The 22,804-nt window shown below is 46.6% G+C and overlaps 1 protein-coding gene across 4 annotated transcripts in view; it reads left to right on the plus strand.

The window, feature by feature from the left end:
• Positions 1-2,607: 2,607 nt before the first annotated feature.
• Positions 2,608-22,804, plus strand: part of LOC119433662 (RNA 3'-terminal phosphate cyclase-like) — a 104,701-nt gene continuing 84,504 nt past the window's right edge. Inside the window, exons 1-6 of one of the 4 annotated variants that reach the window (XM_049659333.1) lie at positions 2,608-2,836; positions 3,781-3,881; positions 3,927-4,100; positions 11,622-11,745; positions 15,207-15,265; positions 16,244-16,385. In XM_049659333.1, coding sequence (XP_049515290.1) covers positions 2,759-2,836; positions 3,781-3,881; positions 3,927-4,100; positions 11,622-11,745; positions 15,207-15,265; positions 16,244-16,385 — 678 coding nt within the window. In that variant the 5' untranslated portion in view covers positions 2,608-2,758. Of the gene's footprint in view, positions 2,845-3,780; positions 3,882-3,926; positions 4,101-11,621; positions 11,746-15,206; positions 15,266-16,243; positions 16,386-22,804 lie in introns of all 4 variants that reach the window. The other 3 variants (XM_037700912.2, XM_049659334.1, XM_037700913.2) reach the window with 3 other exon arrangements.

A 22,804-nucleotide genomic window follows, 5' to 3' on the forward strand; every position in this document is an offset into this window, starting at 1 on the left:
TAGCCTCACTCGAGAGGGTGCGCATGTTGAACGTTGCCAGGTTCAGTTTCCATTGGCGGCCTGTCCGGACCCAGATATTCTTAGCACCCTAGCTCTGCCGCGTAGCAGGTCTGACCGCCGCCTTGGTCAGGTGCTCCGCAGCCACTGGTGACTGAGGGCCATGGGTTAATTGTCGGAGTTATGAGGGAGGGTAGTGGCCGAATACTGCACCAGGGAGGCCAATTCCTGTTCTGGTGAGGTAGTGACTTTGATGAAGCTTAGTGGGCTTTCCTAGTTTGGTTGCACGGTACCTGAACTAGTATAGCCCCACTAGCTCTCGGCAATATGTTTTTTTTCTCTTGCTAGCACCACTCCATGCCTGAAAATGTAGTGGACTGGAGTAGGATTCGAACTTACGACCTTCAGATTTGAAGCCGGGTATTCTACCTCTGATATTAGTTTTGATCATGGTTTTGATTTTGCCAACGCTATCTCTCGGTCGCATACTTTAGTTCACAACGCCACCGCTACTCTTATTTCCGTTGCACTGTGGAAGTACAGTTTGTATGGGGCTCCTGCGTTGCCCAGGGGACGCTGCGAAGGATGGATGGATGGATGGATGAGGCTGAACCCTTTAAATCGGGCGGTGGCATACGCCACCTAGCCATGACGAAAATGGTGCTAAAAAGCGCCCTCTGTCCTAAACTGAGTAGTGCCAAGTTTGGTCGTCTGCTTCGGAAAGCACGTTTACAATATGGACCCGCCACTTTCGGTTGTGTTGTACCACGGCTTGCAGCGAATATCGGGCGCCGAAGATTTCTTTCAGGGGTGGCACGCTGCGTAAAGGCAAGAAATGATGCAACGCCGAATACGTGTAAGCCTTTCAAGAAACAAGCGGCGAAGTTTTAGCGCGGTGTCAATCGCAAGTGAAGCGAGTCACGTACGAAGTTGAACTTCAGGTAAGGTTTGCACACTACTAGACTCAGGCGCACAAACGCGAGGAAATACAGCAGCGATAAGCAGACATCATGTGTACGGAACTGATCGAGCACACGAAGGTACGCGTCGCGACGGCAGCGGGCTTTCAGCATGCCGCGAAACGGTGGGCCTCCTGCAATCTTTGTTGACTGCATGCCGCTAGACAAGTAATTATGCCTGCGCTGTAGTAGCGGCCATCTGTCCCTTTAGCAACTTATAAATAACTGATGCAATGCATATGAGCTCGCAGTAACGTAAGTGCGAATCGCGCTGCAGCGCGAGCTCGTGCGCTGCTCGCTTGATGTAGCTTTCAATGACAGCGCTCGAACATCGATGTGGTGCTGCCTCAACGTACGTGCTTCCTCCATGTACGTGCTGGCTTGAGGTTGGATGGATGGACGGATGGATGAGGCTGAACCCTTTAAATCGGGCGGTGGCATACGCCACCTAGCCGTGACTATACCATATTTTGTACTTTGTGGTGGGTGAAATTTCACCACTGCCATGATTTTAGCAACCAATCAGATAACCTTCGTTTGGTTATTTCTACCCGCTTAAAGTCTATTTTGCCTCCACTGTCCCTAAACCCCAATGCTTTGAAAAAATCAGCCCCGTTGTTTTGCACTGTAGGGTTAAGTCCTTAATTTACAGAAAAGTATGAGGTGTTCGATCAGCCGTTTCCTCTTCCTCTCCACATGCACCGCACAACTTGACTCGGTACATCTTAGTCCGCAATACTCCCGTCCTGGCTTCAAACAACAAAGAGCTTCCCCTAGAATTATCATAGATATTTTCTTTGACAATTTCGTGCTTGAAAGTTCTGCGCATGTTTCCAGTGCTGATTTATTCGTCTGCATCCCTGTTTTCCACAGACCCCTCTCTGTTTCTTTAACCTTTTTCTTAACCGCTGTTTCCTGGTTTGCACCCCTCCTGCAGTCCAAATATTTGATTGACAATTTTCTGGTCCGCTTCCTCCATTTTGTGTCAACATTCCTCATGTACAAATAACTGAAAACTCTCCTTGCCCACCGCTTTTCTGCCATTTCTCTCAATCGCTCCTCAAATTCTATCTTGCGGCTAGCTTCCCTGCCCTCGAAACCTGTGCCTCTCTAACCTCTGCTGCTCGTAGTGGGGTCAGCCCGACCGAATCAGCCCGACCATTTGTGGTCATTTGCACACACCTGGTCACTTCACCACTTCACCCGGCGCGACGAACTGCAGTTATCCAGCGCGCTCGACGTTCCGCTTCGTGAGGCCTTAAAAGAAAAAGGTAGAATCTGATGTTTGGATTCACACCTTCTTGTTCATGGCAGCCCACGACGCAGCGGTAACGCTATTTCGAGGTCTCTCCGGATCGGCGTCGCCGATGTCTTCTGCTTCCAGCATTACGTCCCACGGCACACGGAGAGTCTGTTTTCGTTAAACTATAGGTTACGGCCAGCTCGCAGCGTGGTCGGCATGGTCTGGGACAAGTGACGAGCCTTTTCGCACTCGCAACAGGGCAGAAAAAAGTGCGAATCAACGCAAAACTCGGGCTAGAAACGTGCTTCGCCACAGCCAGGGCTCTGGTACTACCCAGATGACGTTTTTCGCCGCCACCAGGTGCCGACACTATACGTCAAACTCCAGCGCAAGACGCCCATAAGGTGTTCTGTAGTGGAAGGCGGCAAACACCGGCCGGCAAACTACCGGCAAGTGCTACAGGGTTATGTCGGAAGCTGTATGATACACAAGCGACGGTACTGTGACGGCTGAGAAAACTTGTGAAACGTCATCTGTAGACTGTTCTCTTTTTCTTGATATGAGCTTCCAGCGTGCCATGATGACGGGTGAAGCCAAAGGGACGTTGTTTACTATCGACGGCAGCGTTATGGAAGGCGTGAGTTGGTGATTGAGCGAGAGGCTCAATGTTTGTGAAAATTTAGTGCAGTCTGCGACTGGCCACCAAAGCAGTGGTAGCACCTAACATAGAGGAGACGCTGACCTAACATGAGTGGCAGGAACAAAAACGTGGGCCAGGGAGCCTTTAGACTAGAGACAAGCGTGGGTACGTTTTAAAGTTTCAAATAGCCATTCACTGTCATTTTTTTTCTTTTTGTTTAGGGGGCGGGGTGTCTGTCGGTGAAAAGTGACTTCTGCATGTGTGGTTGTGCAGCTGAAGTACCCCCTCAAGCAATATGAAAGGAAACAAAAAAATTGCTTTCAAAACGCTGTAGTGGATACACACATTCCATGCAGAAAAGTGTTCGGTGCCACTAAACGTTACAGGAAGAGCTACCTGCTGCATCGCGTTTTTAAAACATCACATTTCAATTCACACATCAAGAGCAATTGTTTCTATAAACCAAATTCGGTGTTCCCGCCCATCCGCTCATATTGCACATGACTATACCTTGTACTTGCAGAGTTTTTCAGTTGAGTTCTTGGATGCTACTAAGAAATGTGGTTGGATTAGGTGGTATGGATCCATAACCTTGGGTGATGCTTTCTGTTTGCTCTGGTATGGATCCATAACCTTGGATTATGCTTTCTGTTTTGTTTTCTGTGTCCCTGTTTGGGATCAAATAAAGGCACAAAAACAAAAGAGCAACATAGAGACAAGCTCTTGCTCCTTGCGCCGACTTCCCTTGACAAGGTAGCATGTAGTAATTTGCATTGTGGGGTAGTTGGACAAGGTGAAGCACGCACAGGGAAGTAAACTGGACACAAAAGTAAAATAAAGAACAGAATAACCCAGCTCACTTCCCCCCGTCAACAAGTGCTTGAGTCGTTTATTATTTTGTTTTCATGTATTGTAGTATTTTGCATATCTGGTCCTTTAAGGGAGGACAAATACTGCGGATGGCCATAGCGTTCAGTGCGCTGTTCCGGAAGCCAGTGCGGGTAATCAATATTCGAGCTGGAAGGAGCAACCCAGGGCTGAGGTAATCGCATATAGTTAGGGATTTTTAGCACCACTGTAATGGCAGATCTTCTTGTTTGTTGGTGTTTGATTACAGGCCACAGCACTTAACAGGCATCAACTTGGTGAGGGACATCTGTGGCGGCCATCTGGAGAATGCCTTTATTGGGTCGACAGAAGTTGTGTTGTACCCTGGCCCCATAAGAGGCGGGGAGTTTTCTGCTGACACTGGAACAGCTGGGTGAGCATTCTGTCGAGTTGAAAGCGTATTCGTTGGACTTGACACAGCTTGCAGATAGAACTAGAAGACACATAAGGCAGAGAATAGAGCAGGAAAACTGAAAGGCACACTAAAAACATTAATCTAATTGTTTTGTTGCCTGAAATAAGGGATGGTTAACAACCAAGAAACTGAAGATACATGAGCAAAAGGGCATATGTAAATGTAAAACTCTGCAATTTTTTAATGGTCTCATGAGAGTGTGGACTGGTGGGATGGCCAGTGCCATGCCACAGAGCGCACTGTTGCAGCTCGAGGTAGCATTTGGGCCAGGAATCCACCAAGCCCATTGATGAGTAAATCCGGTAGTAGGAATGAAGGAAAAAGGGTTTATTTTACATTATTTACACTGGCTCCAGATATTGATGCCCACTCCATGTAGGAGCATCTTAAACGTCTGAGTTCACATCGGGACACGTCAGCACCACCCTTGCTGCCCACTTTTAAAACGGTCGTCGTCCCTAAGAGACTAGACTAGTGAATCTGATGACTGTATCTCTGCCAATCACAATCGTCGAATCGGTTGCAATATCCCCTCCAGATCGTTGCACTGTTCCGCTGGCTCTGCCTCGGGTGTTGCACCCACGCCTCTGCGTATGTTGCAACTGCGTGCAGTCTGGGAAACTGAGGCCGATGTGGTTCTCACGATAGTGGTCGACGTTGGCTCTTTTCATCAATTTGGGGGTTCTCCGTGACGTTCAGCCTGTCAGGGTCAAGGGACTTCGGGGTAATTATCGCTTCCACGGAGGGCAGTGGTCATTGTCTCCTCAACGTGAGCTCCTTTGTTTGTGTGTCACAGTATGTTGGGCTATATCGCTGTCCGTGCACGCGCTGATGAAAGGACGGCTTCGTGGGAAACATCCAAGGAATGCTCATCACTGTATTGAGACATAACAGACTCCTCCGCCTTCAGCAGATTCAACCTGAGGGTGACCAGCTGTCAAGGTGCCTGAAGCTTCGAGGTTCCCTTCCAAGTGATGGCTGAGGACCCACTGCAGCTGGGGTCTCAGCTCTCGCATCATTGCGGCCTTCTTCCTGTGAAAACACAAGCACACATACACTCTAGTCGGTGTGCCCGAGTGACACGCCTACAGGACGCTATGATCCCTGCATTGTTTTACAAGGTTCTACCCCTCTCTCTGCCCTTCTCTTGTTTTTTTTTTTTTTTTCGCCGTGGCCAGCCCTCGGCAAGACAGAAATTAGTTGCCTATCTCAGTAACACCGATAACGCTACGTACAGAACACGTTTAAAAAAAACAATACCCTGAGTTTGTTGCTTAAAATCCCCGGCTCAGACCGTCTGCATTATTATTCGGGCTCCCTTTCTGATACTTGACCTCGAAGTTGTATTCCTGCAAAATGACACTTCATGTCAGCAGTCTCCTGTTTTTTTTTCTTCGACATTTGCTTCAGCCACGCAAGAGGGCAGTGGTTGCTCTCGACCGTAAATTTCGTGCCTTGAATATAGCATCCTAGCTTTTGAATGGCCCATACTATGCACAAACACTCTTTCTCCCAGGTGCAGAAAGCCTCTTCTTGTGGGTGTCACTTTTTGACTGAGATATAGCACAGGATGTACTTCACTGTTTTCGTTCAGTTGGGCAAGGACAACACCTAGACCACGGTTGCTATCGTCGCAATGGAGAATGAATTCGCTGCGAAAGTCTGGCGAGACAAGCACAGGCCGTGAAGACAAAGCCTTCTTCCCAAAACAATCCATATGTTCCAAATAAGGCTCCACATCTTCCACTTTAGTGCATCTTATGCACTAACATTTTCTTCCTCTTGTCTACAAAGGACCCGCACTAAAAAAAAAGCCCCCCCCCCCCCCCCCCCAGAAAAAAAAAAAATTCGCATAAATCACGCGCTCGAAACTTCACGAAAATTTTAGCTTATTTATAAATAGTACTTCCATGCACGCTCTAAGTGCTACTCAAAGCATTGCTGTCTTATGAATACATGTGTGAGACACTCAACAATGCTTTGCCTCCTTGTGTTCGTGCAAGATACAATTTAAAGGAACGGCACTAACACAACGGCTCCTCCAAATAACGCGTCCTACCTTCAAAGAAGAATCTCGCAAACTCTTCGGGAAAAGTGAACCGATACTCAAGCGCATCGCTACAGGCTTCTAACAAATAACTTGGACTTGATGTTGCGAGCGTGTCTCGCACAAAAAGGAAGTCTATTGTTTAAAAATAATGACACACCGAAAAAACTAAGTTTCAAAAATTTACGCGTACGCAAACCATCTCTTTCCGAGTATCGGTGAGCTTCTAAAATAAACAAGCTAAACAAAGCTCCAAATTTGCTTATTGCCACAATCTCTAGATCTAAAACATTTAACCTGACACTAAAATAAAGAAACAAACAAACTGTTTCCACAAAACATGTATACCGCTTTTCATTCTGAATAGCCTACGGTTGCATCATATTGACATGTGTACTTGCTTATCTTTTACTGGTGACCGGTTTTGTCACGACCACGTTACAAAACCGGTCACCGGTTATGTCAAGATATTGTCACGATCACGTGACAATATCTTTAAGTAGTACTCGAGGTGGGCGCACTCTGAAAGCTCGTCTTGTCAACCAGGGAATACAAAGGGTACGTCCGCCATTCTGCTCGCTGCAGACCCCCGACACTTTACATACTGGCAACGAGCCTTCTAGACATCGCACTACGAATTCACTGCCTGGTACGACCACTTCGCATCGCCTTGCTGCTGCACTCTTCTGTGTCATACAGGTTACACTTCGAAAAGAACCCAACGAGGGGGAACATAATTGCCCCCTGGCTTTTGTCCACTCTCGCGCGGAATGTCTTTCTTTTCTTCCTCGTCTGGAGGCTCGGACATGCTCTGATTGGGAACATCCAAATGACAAACGTGCCTTTCTAACTCTTTCACTACGTTCCCCACAGGGTTTAGCACCTTTCGCTTTGTTTGGCTACCTTGCCTTCTCTGCTGCGTTCCTAACTCTGCGACACCTCTTTCCTTTAGCACGCTTTCTGGTGCTCATTTTCGAGTGTGTCTCTTTTTTTTCCCATTGCCGGCTCCTCAGCCAGACCCACTTCCTGCATTTCTGTCGGGGAAATCGGCAAGATTTCCTCCTGCTGCTTAACTACGCCTCCAGAGCTAGCTGTTTAATCCTCTTTTTTTGCACTTTGTTCAACATCCTAACTCAGCACCTGACCCTCTTCCTGAATTTCTGTCGGGAGAAATCAGATTTCCTCCTCTGGCTTAACTACGTCTCCGTAGCTAGTTGTTTCATCCTCTTTCTTTGCATTTTGTTCAGCATCGTAACTTAGCTGCTGAGCTAGTTGGCATGCTTTGGGCCTCGTCAAAGCCATGACCTGAGCTTCGTCAAATGTGCATCCACTTTTATTCAGCAGTGACTTTGAGCTGTTTGAGAAAAGGTAAGGGTATCCTTCCGGTAACCCATTGGAGACTGCAGCTACTGTCTTGATATCTCCGAAAGGTCCCTCAATCTGTACCTTTGCCATCGGTAGGCACACAGAGCCTTCGCTGACGGCCTGCCTTATCCACGCGCATTCAGGCACATAGTCTTCATTTTTCACATACTTTGGATGGACAATGTCCGCTGAGTGCCCTACACTCTTTACCATTTACCATTAGATCCGTCATGTATGGCTTCAGGAGATCAATGTTACTTGGATGATTGCTTATGCAAGTGAATACTGGCCTTTTATTTGGGCAGTTTTGGGCAAAGTGCCCCGTTTCCATACTCTCGATTTGAGTTCCTCCGAATGATTTCAGAGTTCTTTTCTACCCCTTTCAGGTGATTTCGCTATGCCTTCGTTGTGCACCAAACTGCAACTAGTGTCGTCTGATTCTTTTTTTGTGGTTTGCTGCCCTCAACGGTAACCTTGTGGCTGTGGGGAAGGCTTTTGATATTGTGTGCTACAGCTCTGTGGCTTGAAGCCATGGCTTACCGCACACTCATCGGCCAGCTGTGCTGCACTCTTTACAGACACACCTTCGTGCCAGTCCTTAACCCAAAGGCACACATTATATGTCAGGGCCTTTTAAAACTGCTCTAAGCAGATTAAATCTGACAGCTTACTGACGTTATCCGCCCCTGCTTCTTTCAACCACTCTGAATAATTATGCTTCAGGCTACATGCAAACTCAACAAAGCTTTCATTAGGCTTCTTTCTTGCCTGTCGATATCGCCTTCAAAATTCCTTTGTGGAAAGCTTGTATTTGGCGAGCAAACTCGACTTCCCTGAACTGTACACGCCTGCCTCGGCTGCGCTCAGTCGAGCTACGATTTGCGACGTTTTTCCCAGCAGCAATGCAAGCAAGCGCTCCGGCCATGTGTCTTGGTGAAATGATTGATTCTCACAAATCCGTTCAAAATTAATCACGTAGAGACCGATGTCATTGCCTGTTTTGTGCGACTGAAGCAAACTCGTCATTTTCACGCTTTCCATATGTGGCGGCGCCGCATCTGCCCTGCGCACTAACCTCGCTTGCTGTACTTCATTTCCTCGAGCTCAATTTCTACTTGCTTTGTTCCCTCTTTTCCTGCTTCTCCTTCTCTTCCGCTCTTTCTTTCCTCTCGCAACATATCTTTTCCCAGGCATCCATGAGCTCGTCCTCGAAACCCACTTCATCAATTGCAGTACGAATTTCTGGCTTCCTCAACTTTTGGTTAATATCCATACCGAGCTCTGCTGCTGACAGCAACAGCTCCTCTTTCTTTAACACTATGATATCCCTGCTTTCCTGAGAGCTGACTACAGTTGTATTCATCGCACACCTGGCAGCGATCAATCACAGCTAATTGCCTGATAGAACCTTGTCCTTATCGCCTGGAAAACCGTAGTCTCTCAAGCACTCACCCAACCTCGAGCTTGTGAAGGTCGTGTCTCCTGAGCCACGTTCCCAGGTCTGGCGATCCCAAATCCTGAGGACTGCCTTCTGCTACTCTTCAAGCTCCCAACTTTTCTTGAGTCGTCCAAGACTCCACGAAGAGGAGCGCTGCTGAGTCACCCGCAGTTTACCTTGAGCTTTCGAAGGTTCCCAGGGCCGCCAATCCCAGATCCTGAGGACTGCCTTCTTGATCTCACTGCTGCCAACCAGTTTTTTGCGGCTTGAAGTAGCGTTTGTTCCAGGAATCCACCAGGCCCATTTATGAGTACGTCCAGTAGTAGGAATAAAGGAAAAAGGGTTTATTTGACATTATAAACACTGGCTCCAGATGCAGAAGCCCAATCCATGTAGTAGGAGCATCTTAAAACGTCAGAGTTCACATCAGAACACGTCATCACCACCCTCACTGCACCACAGCTCCCCGCTGTGGGAGCTGTGGTGCAGCTCCCCCCGGTCGTCTTCCCTAGGAGACTGATACCACCAACCCGGTGCTCACGTACAGAGAGATTACCTCCGACTATAGGGAGGATCGGCGCAGCTTCCCCGAGCCGCACCGCACCCTGAGCAGGGAACAACAAACAATCATCAGGCGCATTCAGGCGGGTTCACTTACCCACCCTGCCCTGATGAATAAATTCTACCCAGAAACCGAAGAGGACATTTGTCCATTTTGCAAAAACAACACAGGCACCCTCGCACACATCCTGATGGAGTGCACATCACTCAAATACCCTATACCCCCCATCCCCCCTCCGTCCCCCACTACCCCACCCCATGAGCGATGGGAGACCTTACGGTCCAGCCCCGCCCTGTCGATCCAGCTCGCGCTGGCGGCTAGGGGCCAGGAGCTGCTGGCCATATATGGGTCCCGAAACCAGGGAATCACCCCGTCCGTCATCTGAGAAGACGCCGTCATTTGAGCTCAATGTTTTTCTCTCTCTCTTTCTCCCTACGAGACTGGACTAGGGAATCTTATGGCTGTATCTCTGCCAATCGCAATCATCGAACCGCTCACAAAATCCCTCCCAGAACGTAGCACCGCTCTGCTGGTTCCACCTCTGGTGTTGCACCCACGCCCCCGCATACGTTGCAACGCGTGCAGTCTAGAAAACCGAGGCCGACGTGGTTTTCACGGTAGTGGTCGATGTTGGCCCCTTTCACCAATTTGTGGCCTCTTCGTGACGTGCCTGACAAGGTCAGGTTCAGGTAGAGGGGTCTTCGGGGTAATTATCGCTTTCTCGGAGGGCGGCGGTCATCGTTGCCTCGACGTGAGCTCCTTTGTTTGTGCACGCATTTCGATAAGAGCAAAGTACAGAAAACACCCGTGTACTTACATTCAGGTGCACGTTAAAGAACCCCAGTTGGTCAAAATTAATCCGGAGCCCTCCACTACGGCATGCCTCATAATCAGATGGTGGTTTTGGCACGTAAAACCCCATAGTTTAATTTTTTTCTTTCTTTGCCCGTCACAGTTTATGTCGGGCCATCTCGCCGTCTGTGTGCACGCTGATGAAAGGACGGCCTCGTGGGAAACGTCCAAGGAATGCTCATCGCTGTATTGAGACATAACAGCAGTTGTGAAAGTAGCTAAGGTGGAGCATCCTTCTGTCTTAGCATCATCTGCTAGGCTATTCTGTTCCACCCAGCATAGCCCTCTTGGCTTAATCAATTCCAATAAAAGCAGAAACACACACACATGCTTTGGAACAAGCACTGTACCACTTCATCAGCATTTTGCTTCTCATCTATCGCTTGCAGCTTGCTTGTAACCCCTGTATGCACACACACATAAAAGAGAGGAAAAAAGAGTGCTATCAGCATGAAGTAAAAACTCTACAAAAAAAACCTTGACAAAAGGAAGGCACATAAATGATGGAGACGAGCGCAGACTTCCAACTTTATATAAAAAAAAAAGTAGACCAAGCATATTTAAAGGATGCAGCAATAACAGAAAACATGTTTTTTTCTTGCTTCAAGCCATTCACTGTGTGCTTCAAGCCTTTGACTGTGTGTTCTAGCCAGAAAAAGTACAAGCCGAAGTGAAGAGCAGTGGCTAACACACAGCGAAGTGCAACACATGCCTGATGCCCCAGTGATGGAGCGTATTTGTACACCATGATTTATCACCAAGCGTGTGCACTACATCAGAATAAAATGGAAAGAAGTGCAACATCACTGAAACATTGTGACCTAATTAAAACCAAGACAAAAAAAAAGCAATTAGTAGGTAAAGAAAAGCCGGAGGCCCAGTGAATAAACAACCTTCAAAGAACAGGTAACACGAAACAAGCCTTATAAGAAACCATCTCTGTTAGGCGGAGCATACACGGAGCAAGAAGCGCCTGCCTTGTTGTACGTTTATGATCAGAGAACACTCATGAATAGATAAGCCTGGAGTATTTTTTTTCTCGCTGATAGATTCACTTTTGCTTTTCTTTTCTTAGCGCTTTTTTCATCATGTTCTGCATAAATTTGTACACAAAGGGGAAGGCATAAACAGGCAGCATAGTCAATTGGAGTGTTAAGCGTAGGTGTTCCACTCTATTGTTTGGCCTCCTGGGTTGACTGCTGACTTTATTTCCAGGAGCATAGTGTTGCTCCTTCAGGCTGCTCTGCCATGCCTGCTGTTTGCAGATGCACCATCTGTGCTACGCCTTCGAGGTGGAACCAATGCAGAGATGGCCCCCCAGATTGACTACACGCTGTCGGTAAATGTTTTATCTGTTCATCCTCTGAATGTCATAAATGTCAATAAATGTCAGCCCAAATTATAACATCGTTCCAGGGGTCCAAAGACCTGTAAACAAAGAATGAAAGGGCTTGAGAAAGATGTGCACAAAGCTCGGAGTTAGCAACAAGCTTTGACCAATGCAGCTCCATTTTCAATGAATTAAAGGCAAGGGCCCAGGGGCGTAGCCAGGGAGGGGGGTTGACCCCCCCCCCATCCAAAATTTTTTGCGCACCCCCCCCCCCCCCCACACACTTACCCACCCTTTGTTCTCATCGCTTTGCGCTGACATAATTCAAGAAACCGGTGCTACTATCACAGTTTCATTCCTGGGCGCTTCCGTTTGGGTTGGTAATTTACAGCGAATCGTGTTTGCATATGGAAAAAACTGTCACGGTGTTTGTCAAGGCTTTGACATCTGTGAGGTTTTGGACGAGAATGTGGTGGCCGCATTCTGAAGCAACAAATGCGCAACAAATGAAGCAACAAATGCGGCAGGCACAATTCAAATGAAGGTGAAAATGCTTGAGGCCCGTTTACTACTTAGATTTAGGTGCACGTTAAAGACCCCAGGTGGTCGAAATTTCCGGTATACATTTCCGCCGCTTCCCTTCAGGTACCGGTTAGGCCGCGCTCGCGCAGGATCTTACTGCGTGCAAAACGTCTCTTGTTTGCGATTGCGCCCCTACGGAAGGCTGGTAGTTACTGTTGTGTTGTTGAATCCCAAACCAGCAATTACGGAAGGCTGGTAGTTGCTGTTGTGTTGTGGAATCCCAAAACAGCAATGTACACACGAAGGGGTTAATGACAGCAGTGAAATTCCACCGACTCGCAACAGAATGCACGAAACAGACAGCCGACAAGCATGGATTAGTGCTGTGCGCAGTACAGCGTAAGTAAACTCTTGTTGCAGGCGCTGACAGTTCTCGTCGGAGTTCATGCGTCCTGAAAAGTTGATTATGTGCACTATGCACTGAACAAGATCGGAGTTCATTCCTGCATCGCTAGTACACCAATCAGTCGAGATTCTGTGAGGTACAAGGCCGCTTCCTGTTTGCACCGGCGTAAATGAAGCAGAAATGATTTGCACGCACTACTTGAAATGCGTACACATGCCATATCTATGCTGTGCGGTGAAAGATTCTTTACAATTCTGGACCTGTTGACGTAAAGGCAAATGACTGCTGCACGCTCGCACACAGCGGAAGACACAGCGGCCCATGCACTTGCTGCAGGAAATGCAACCCTTTCATATGAGGGAGCAGGGCGACGAAAGCTTCGGAAAAAAAAAAAAAGCATTACGCGTTTTTGCACGTATTTAAGTTTCTAGCGCAGACGCAGCGAACAAGCTATTGCTATGGGAGTAGGTATAGCCTGGTCACACGTGGATTTTCACGTGTATAGCCGTCCTTGACTTGTGAAACGCACCTCGCCCCGATGAGGACGACGCCATCTACACTTAACGGAGATTAACAATTAATGATGTCTTCTCCGATTGGGCAGGTCGTCTCAATGATGCGTTTTCGAAGACTGGTCCATTCAGTGGCGCGATGAGAGACCGTTGCTCCAAACGTCCACTGTACCTGTCGTACTTACTGTTTTTTACTGAGCTTACTTTACTTTTTACTTAATTTCTTCACAAGCACACGTACACGCGAAGGGGGGGGGGGGGGGTCCCATGTCTTTAATATACATGTATAGAGTCTGCTTAAACTACCGATATTTATTATCGATCACGTCACGTAGACGAAAGCAGACGCTTGCCCCTCCCCGTGGTCGGGCCGGTGAACCCCCCCCGAAAAAAAGTTCTGGCTACGCCCCTGCAAGGGCCTCTGGTTGCCCATAGGAACTTTGTGTTGTACTATGGGCACCTTGCTTCCATTTTACAAGAGGCAAGGCAATATTTGTTTTTAGTGAATCAGAATTAGTTTGTATCTGCCTAACATTCATAGCCCACACTATAGTGCAACTGTCTTTTGAATGGCCTGCAAACAGGTTTTATCAGAACATCCATATTGCACCTTGTACTATCAGAACGAATTCAGATGTGAAGTTCTGAAACTATTCCAATGTGTTGTTCTGTTTCCAGGTTCACCTGAATACGTAATGGCTGTGTGATTCAGACTCCGAAATGTACATTTTGGACTATTCCATCGTTAAAAGTCAACTACAGAGTAATTACACGTCGCTCTCCCATTTAGTTATGTGCAACAGGTGTTTTGTTGATCCGTTTATGTCTTGTTCACATTTCAATTTATACAGATGGCAGATTGCTTCGTATGATGCCTTTTGCATATTTGTGTGCATACTACTTGACATCTAAAGGGCCCTGAACCACCCCTCGGGCTTGGTGAAATAACATAGAGTAGCATACGCTGCTGTGAACATCTCAGCCAAGTTGTGCTGTCGTATGCTGTGTGTGGAGCTCACAAGTGGAACGCGAAGTCACCTTTCTCTCAAACGCTCTCGTTTTAAAAGACCCCATGATCCTCACTCTTTTCTGTGTACTTTATTTCGTAATAAAGCACACACCAATACACTGCGGCCGCCGCGAGGTGCCGCCACGAGTCCAGTGGCTAAGCGCACTCTGAGGACGTTTGGCTTACAGTTAGCGCTTCGTAGGCACCAAAATTGGAAGTCCAAAATGAAATTTGAACTGCGCGCCACGGTGACGTTTCCGAGGCGAAGCGTTGTGGCCATGCCCCACTCCACCGTAGCCTTTGCAGTGGAAGGCATCGGAGGAGGAAGGGGAGCACAACGGAGGCCTTGTTTGATTGCCAATAACTCCGCTTCTGCTGAACGCATTCAAGTACTTTTTGTGGCAAATTGATTCTGAAATAGCCTATTTTTATTTCAAACGTATTTATCCACTTCGATAAAAAGTGTTTCAGGGCCCCTTTAACTTGCAGATAGGGTAAATAGAAGGGGAAGAGAAAGTGGGGTTTGGTTAGTGGAGCAGCAGCTTTTGTTTGTACTTGGCTTGCACCTGCAGTATTCTGCGACTTCACTAAAATGTGATTTTTGTAACTTTTCAGAAAAATTCAATAGCTGCCACTTTCCTGCACTCCACTCTGCCTGATTTCTTGTTTTTGTTCACTTAGGGTTGAATACTGTGGTTGACTTGTATTTACTTAGTGTAGGTTAAACCATTTCAGTATTGTTTTAATGGACTTAATTGAAGAATGTGCAGTCTGGGAGGTGCTAATTTTGACTGAGTCATTGGGCACTAGTGCATTTTATTGCAATGTTTCACATTGCTAGGCTGTGGTAAACTACCTTGCTGGTGGTTTTGCTCAGTGTTCAGTATGCTAACAAATTGAGTTTCTTACTTGACTAATATTTATGAAAGTGAAAATGGTAGTTCTTATCTATGAGTGCTTGTTGCCTAGATGCTTGTGTCAAAAACCTTTACTTTATTGTGCTTTGTGATCCATTACATAGGTGTTCCTGCCCATAGCAAAAAAATTTGGAGCTTCATGTGACATCAGGGTTCTTAAAAGGTAGGTTGAGACATCTTTTGCACCATGTAAACTAATGAAAAAGACAATCGCTTTCAAAACAGACATCTGCCAGAACAATCCCATTATCTTCCTCTCTCTCACTTCACAATTGGCCTGAGCACTGTCATGATGGCAAGTGTACTCCGGAATTTTCCGGCACTGTGGTTCTGTTACGACATAAAAACGAAGTGTGCCTTATGGTCGTGGCATGGCATATCATTAATAGCAGTAGCACTTGCGCAAGTGAGCCCTCAATGATCTTGCACGAAGAGAAATTGCCATGTCTAATCAGATATATTTCACAAGTGGCCACACATGTCCTTGATTGATGGGTTGGCGCTGCTTTCCCTTGAGCACGTGCAGATAAGTTTAGAGTCTTCCTTCTTTTCTGCCACTCCTTTCAGTTGACACCTAGTCAGTGTTTGTGTTGATCTTTTTGTTCTTGTGTCCATGTTTGCACACCTGGGGGTAAGTGGGGGGTGCTTTCTGTAAGTGTCCATCTAGTGGACATGTCCATTTCTTCTGCTGAAGTGCTTATTTGCTGGGGGCGCCTCTCTTATTCTTACGCATACTCCAGCCCAGCAGATCAGAACATCAGCAGGAGGCGAAATGGACATGTCCCCTAGATGGACACTTACAGAATACCCCCCGCACGTTAAAGAACCCCAGGGGGTCAAAATTAATCTGGAGCCCTCCACTATGGCGTGCCTCATAATCGAAACTGGTTTTGGCACGTAAAACCCCAGAAAGAACAGAATACCCCTCCCTGCCTTTCCACGCTACTTTTTCATTTTATTCACCATACTTTGGCAGTGTGCAGCAGGCTGTTAAAACACACATTGCAGCATGTGTTGGTCCTTGGTGTATCATCCTATTACATCTGTGTAATAAATATTTTGGTTAATAGGCTTGCTTTTGCGCTGCTGCATTTGCAAATATTCCAAAGGCACTTTGCCTAAAATGCCGATGTGGCTGCAGGGGCTACTACCCCAAGGGAGGGGGCCTAGTGGAGGTCTGCGCACAGCCTGCAGGATCCCTAAGGCCACTTGTCCTGACCGATCCTGGTTATGTGGCCAAAGTGACAGGCAGATCCTTTGTAGCTGGTGTTCTCCCTATCAAGGTTCGTCCCACATTTTGGAATGCCACTGCTACTTTCATTTGGGAACTTCTAGGCCAATAGTTATCTCCTGGAAATGTGATTAATGCTATACTACTATATATGATGCGTTTGGAACTTGGCATATAAATAGCACATGATAACGGGACTCGATTGACATTTAAGTTAGGTCATGCTAAATCAGTAGGCAGGATCTTGTGGACTTTAGGGATTAGCTTAAGCTTATTATGAAAGTTCAAATTTGTGCTGTTGCTGCAACTTCTTACAAGGCTGAAGGATGGTAGGTACGAGCGTATACTATCCAAAAGATTGCAGGATTGGGACAACGTTATGTATAACTTTGTTGCGGCCCGTAACCTTCCAATTCTTTTTAATAGGTTTAATTTCTTTGTTGCTAAGTGATACAAACAGCAAGACCAAGAGTGTTGCAAGTTGTCATAATAAATTCCTTTATGACGTAAGGTGGCTGCCCCACATGAAAACTTCGTTTTCAGCACTTCTTGAGCGGCTGTGGTGGCTCTTCTGCTTATCATATAAGGTTGGCATATATACCATTGAAAAGCTTAATTGTTGTGTATTCTAAATATAAATGTAATATATGAGTGGGTATGTAAGCTTAAAAAATGCCCTAGAAGCTAAAGATGCACGGTTTTTAATAACTGAGTCTTGGTTGTGACCATATTTTGTAACACCTACCGCTGTTACAGCATTGTGACTTGCGCTGTAACTTTAGTACATATTTATTTATGTCCTAGACCTAGCTCAGGAACGTTGAATTTTTGCTTTCTTACTATTTCGCATCTCAAATTAGCCAAATATAGCAACTTACATTATAAGCAGCCCAGCAACTATTGCTAAAGGAAGCTGAATTTTGGAGACAGCATAGCTCAAAGAATTTCCTGCTTATGATGCAAATTTTCATTTACGTAATGCGACCACAATTAGGTAATATTCAGAATACTGAGTCGTACTATTGCTCATTTTTGCGGTAAGCTACGAAAACCGTGAAGCTGAGGTTCCGAATTAAGAAGCTAGAAGCCTCAATTCAAAATTTCAACGCAGACTTTTAACATCGGAGCTGTTTAAGCCAGCCGTAATGTGTGCCGCCTGCCACTGCGTTGCCTAGCAACCAGCTCGCAGAGCGGCGTGCTTCGCCTCCTCTCCTTACCGTGCACATGTTGCCTTGACATGGGACGTTAAGGAGAGGGAAGGAGAGCATGCGCGCGTCGCACGCTATGCTCGGGAGCACGGTGTAAAAAGGAAGGTGATCCGACGGCGGCGCGAGGCGCGGCCACTTAGTGTGACTCTATGCACGCCGCTGCCGCAAGGGGGAGCACATGTTCTGGGGCCACTTTTTCGCTCGCTTTGCTGGCGCTTTTATGGGCACGCGCGGCAGAAGTGCTTATTTTCGATGAACATATGTCGTTCGCTTGCTTAAAACGACTCTACTTGGTTGGAGGAACGTCCCTTTATATTTCTGCCAACATTGCGATTGACTCCGACGCGGCGAGCAGCGGTAGACGACGCGTCTCTCTCATGTTCGAAATGATGGTATTTTGACTGTAAGTGGCATGAAACCTTCTACCTGCTCAGGATTTGGCGTCTAAATAACGAAAAATTGCATATCTTTGGGTATGGGTGTTTAAATGCTGACGGAGGTCGTAAATTATCCACTGTTGCGCCGCTTCTCCAAGGCCTCCTGAACACGTGCTGCCCCTGGCGGCGGCGCTCATTTCCGGTCACACGAAGTGGCCGCTCTCTCGCCCCAGCGCGGGCGCGCCGTCGGAACACCTATCTTCTTACACCGTGCTCGGGAGAGAGAGCGAGAGAGTGCGCGTCGCGCTATGCTCGCGAGAGAGAAAGAGAAAATGAGAGCAAGAGAGAGAGAAACAAATTGTAGCAGCACGAACGAGCCGCGTAGAGGTGCTGCCGACGCCATCCGCGCTTCTCCGTTTCCCTGCATTAGCGCCAAACGCTCGCAATGTCCGTGACTGCAGCAGGCGCCTCTGGCGGCGGCTCGGCCAAGCTCCCACCAGCTGTGCGCTGCTGCGCATTGGCTATGCACAGTGTACGGGCGCTGCCGCCCGTACACTGTGCATAGCTTTCGCCCCACTTTCTCTACGTATGCTTGGACTGCAAGTTCTTCGCGAGGCGTTCCCCGATGCCACGGACCACGAGGAAATGCTTATACACTTCCTATAACTTAGCATCACTTAGCATTACTTCGTATAACTTAGCATCACTTCGTATAGCCAGGACCAGTTAGGTACCATCAGCTCCGCTGCCTTTAGCCTTGCGCCACTAGTGCAAGCTACCCCAAATTTTTTTCAATAACGCAAGTGGTAACATTGCAGAGATGTATGAACTTTCTCTTTTTCTTTTTTCGCTGTGAATATCAATAAAGTTGACGCACACTTCAAACTGCGCCTAAGTCTCAGCACGTGTCACTCAAACTTTAGCAGGTATGGTCCATCTGTATTTTTATACATACAAATTACAACAAAAAGCCGCAGGAAAACCGAAAAATTGATGCTATTTTCATTGTTATAGATGATGATGATGATTTATTGGCATCTCCTTTGAGATGGGGCGGCGACAAATGGTCATCCAGCCTGCTTCAGTTAATCAGGGATGCTATGCATGCATTTCGTTATAGCATTTTTCTATACATCTCCTTAATCATTTTTCTCTTCCTCAAAACTTCTCTCTCTACCTTGTATCGCTACCTATGCCTGTAACGGATCTGGTCATATCAATTCCTTCTCTGCTTTCTTTGCAACAATACTCCAAAAGCCTCCAGCTTATGTCAACTGCTGGCCAGTTGATGCTTCTACCCACTTTCAAACCAAGTGCTTCTGGAAAGTGTAAGTTACCTACCAGGTCTCGCTAGGTGAGTCCCTGCGCATTCCATTAGGATGTGCTGAGTGGTCTTAAGATGTTTGCTGCAGCAAAGACATGCCTCATCTTGTTGCGAATATTTGCTCTGGTATGCTTTCGTCCTTAGGCAACCAGCTCGAACCTCAAATAGCAAGGCACTACCCTTTGTGTTATCGTACAGATTTTCCCTTCTAATTTCTTTTTTCCCATTCTTGTAAATCTCCACGGTCTTTTTGGTTTACATTCTTGCATCCAATTTTCTGTCTGTTTCTCTCACTTTCTTTCTGATGACTCCTGGTTGTCTATTTGCACTTGACCTTTCCCTCCATTCTATGCCCATGCTTTTCAGGTACAGATACTTGTGCACTTTAGCCGCCCATTTATTTTTATCAATGTTCCTGAGTCTTTCTTCGAAACTAATTTTTCTCTGCGCTTCTGACTTCAAAAGAGGCCCAACCCATGTCACCCTGCATTGCCTTATTTGTGGTCTTACCATGGGCTCCCAAAGCCAACCGGCCTACCAATCTGGTTAACTTCCAACCCCGACAAGATATTCGATTTGAAGCACAGAATGGAATTTGTAAACGTTAGCGCTGGCGCCATTACTCCTTTCCAGGTTCCACTCACCACCTAATATAATGAACTTAAGCTTATCCCTAAAGTCCACAAGATCCTGCTTACTAATTTAGCATGACCTAACTCTGCCTGATTTCTTGTTTTTTGTTCACTTAGGGTTGAATACTGGGGTTGACTTGTATTTATCTAGTGTAGGTTAAACCATTTCAGTATTGTTTGGATGGACTTAATTAATTGAATGTGCAGTCTGGAGGTGCTAATTTTGACTGAGTCATTGGGCACTATTGCATTTTATTGCGATGTTTCACATTGCTAGGCTGAGGTAAACTACCTTGCTGGTGGTTTCGCTCAGTGTTCAGTAAGCTAACAAATTGAATTTCTTACTTGACGCATCTTTATGAAAGTGAGAATGGTAGTTCTTATTTGTGAGTGCTTGTCTCGGTTGTCTCTATATATCTCCCCCAGCAGCTCCACAAAATTGTCATCTATGCATTCGTGCTTAAGAATATCCCATAACAATTTCCTGTCTACATCGTCTTAGTCTACTTTAATATCTAGAAATGCTATCCATAAAGGTCTATTCTGAACTACTGAAATCTCTATGCACTGAGTTAGTACTAACATATTTTCCTCCAAGCATAAGGTTCTTCCTGGTCTGAACCCATTCTGTAGTTCCCCCATTACATAATTCTAATTCTAAATAATTCTAATTTATTTATTTATTTATTTATATCAGGAGTACTGCCGGCCTCTCACGTGAGGCCTTAGGGAGGAGTGGGTCATACATTAAAAAAAAAAAGGTAATAAACAGTAAAACTTGCGCAAGGCAAATCCAGGAATCCAGATGTTACGAAGAACTTCATTCATCACCGAACACCTGTGCCTCAAATTAACACTTTGTTGCTATAGAACAATTGTAACTTTAAAACGCTAGTACTTATACATTTCTGAAGTCTTTCGTGTATACAAACAGAAAAAAAAAGAAAAGAACATAAGAAAATGAACGATGACAAACATCTCTTAAGTGGAGTAGGATCAGTACCCTTTCGAATACAAAGCCTTCTAAATATGCATTAATGCAATGGATGCCTATGAAAAAAATATTTCAAGCGTACAAAAAAGCACAAGAAAGCGAAACATGAATTGGAACATAGTACAGTGCAGTCCACTTATAACGATACCACATATAACGATATATTGGTTATAACGATGAGTCGACTTATGCATTGTGGCTATGAGAAAAGAGACCATATACAGTGGAATCTCGTTGATATGATTCTGCGTAATAAGTTTTTCGGGATAATACGTTTTTTCTTTATTTTCCCGATAATACGATTTTTGGATAATAAACCAGATGACACGATTTTCAGATGATACACTTTATTTTCCGGTTCCCGTGAATGTCGTATCAACGAGATTCCACTGTATAACGATATGATATTCACCACATATGAGATATAACAATCGAAATATTGTTTCTGGGCGGCGTTTTTCTTGTAGAATAATCGGGAAATTTGCTTTCCTAAATTGGGGCCCTTAATCGAGACGGGGCGAAAAGTTTGCCTACGGGAGTTCGTATCTGCCGCCATTACCGCGCAGCACGTCTCGCCCGCGTGCCGATTTTGAAAGCCACGGAGTGTATCTCAAGTTGGCGCAGTGTGCACAAGATGGCGCCAGCTGCTTTGTGTCGCCACTGATCGTGCGAGCTTCCATAGAAGAGAAGAAAAAGAAAGAGAAAAAAAAAAAGAGAAAGCGATAAGCGAGCGGCTTTTGCGCTCCCTTTACAATCACCCCCAGCCCTCACCATAGCGCAGGCCGCACACTGGCGACGACTACAAACTCGGACTGCCCATACCCCATATTGCTACATAACCGATACCCGGACCAATTCCCCTCCTCATGCAAACTTTGCGGTAAACCAGGAGACTTCCTACACACCCTCCTCACATGCCCCACCTTCCCTCATCCCCCATCACAAACCGTGGCGGAGTCTTACTGGAAGACTCTTTTGACCTGCACTTCCCATCAAGACCAGCACCGGATCATCTCCAGTGCTATGAGAAGGATTGCGCTGCAAGGGCTCTCCTTCGCTTTGTAATGGTGCCTCCTCACAGTAAGGGTGCACCCAAGTGCCATGTAGGGCGCTTTGCCCCCATCATCAATGGTAATAAAGGTTTCTACCACCGCCATCACTCTTTACAATCTCCCTCTCTCTCTCTCAGCGGGCGCGGAAATGCGTCACGAAAGCAGCGGGAGGTGCGCGGACAAACCGCAAAGCTGTGTCATTTGAGACGAAGCTGCAAACTTTGCAAGACTTAATGAAGTACGAGCTCGCGCAGTCGATGATATAGACGATTAGGAAAACCGGAAGCGCCATGTTCATGAAGGCTAGAAGCAGTGGCCATGCCGATCAACGGTCAAGGCGGGCTTTGTGCGCCAAGAACTTGGTGCGGTAGTCAGAACCCTGCGAGCACTCAGGACCAGCCCCGTGCGTAAAAACGTTTGTGATGTGCCTGACTGACTGGCACTTCTTCTTCGTCGTATTTCATGCGCCGGAGATGCACCTGGCTCACCGGCACTTTTTCTTCGTTACATTTGTCCCTCGGAGAAAAAAATCACATCATCTCACCCTACGGGCAACCATGGTGGGATGCGAAAGCATCGCGGAGGGTGCGCATCGAGTTTCCGTTTCGTTTCACTTGGCAACACAACCCAATGAAAGTTAGAGTGAGAGAATGTATTGAGAAGAGAGGAGACATTTGTACGGGGTTGTTTTCGTTTGATGTGTACGTCGATCGTCGCGTCTTCGGGAACGTTCCTGGGTAGGCATTGCACGAGTTCTTGCACTTCGATCAGAACGTTCACGACTTGCCCCAATGCTGACGTTCGTTCTGAACGCTTCCGACCTTGCTCAGGTTGTTGTCAAACCAAAGCCGGTCGCACCAAAGCCGGTCGCACACGTTGCAGCT

This window comes from Dermacentor silvarum, chromosome 11 (genome assembly GCF_013339745.2).
Source record: "Dermacentor silvarum isolate Dsil-2018 chromosome 11, BIME_Dsil_1.4, whole genome shotgun sequence".
Taxonomy (NCBI): domain Eukaryota; kingdom Metazoa; phylum Arthropoda; class Arachnida; order Ixodida; family Ixodidae; genus Dermacentor; species Dermacentor silvarum.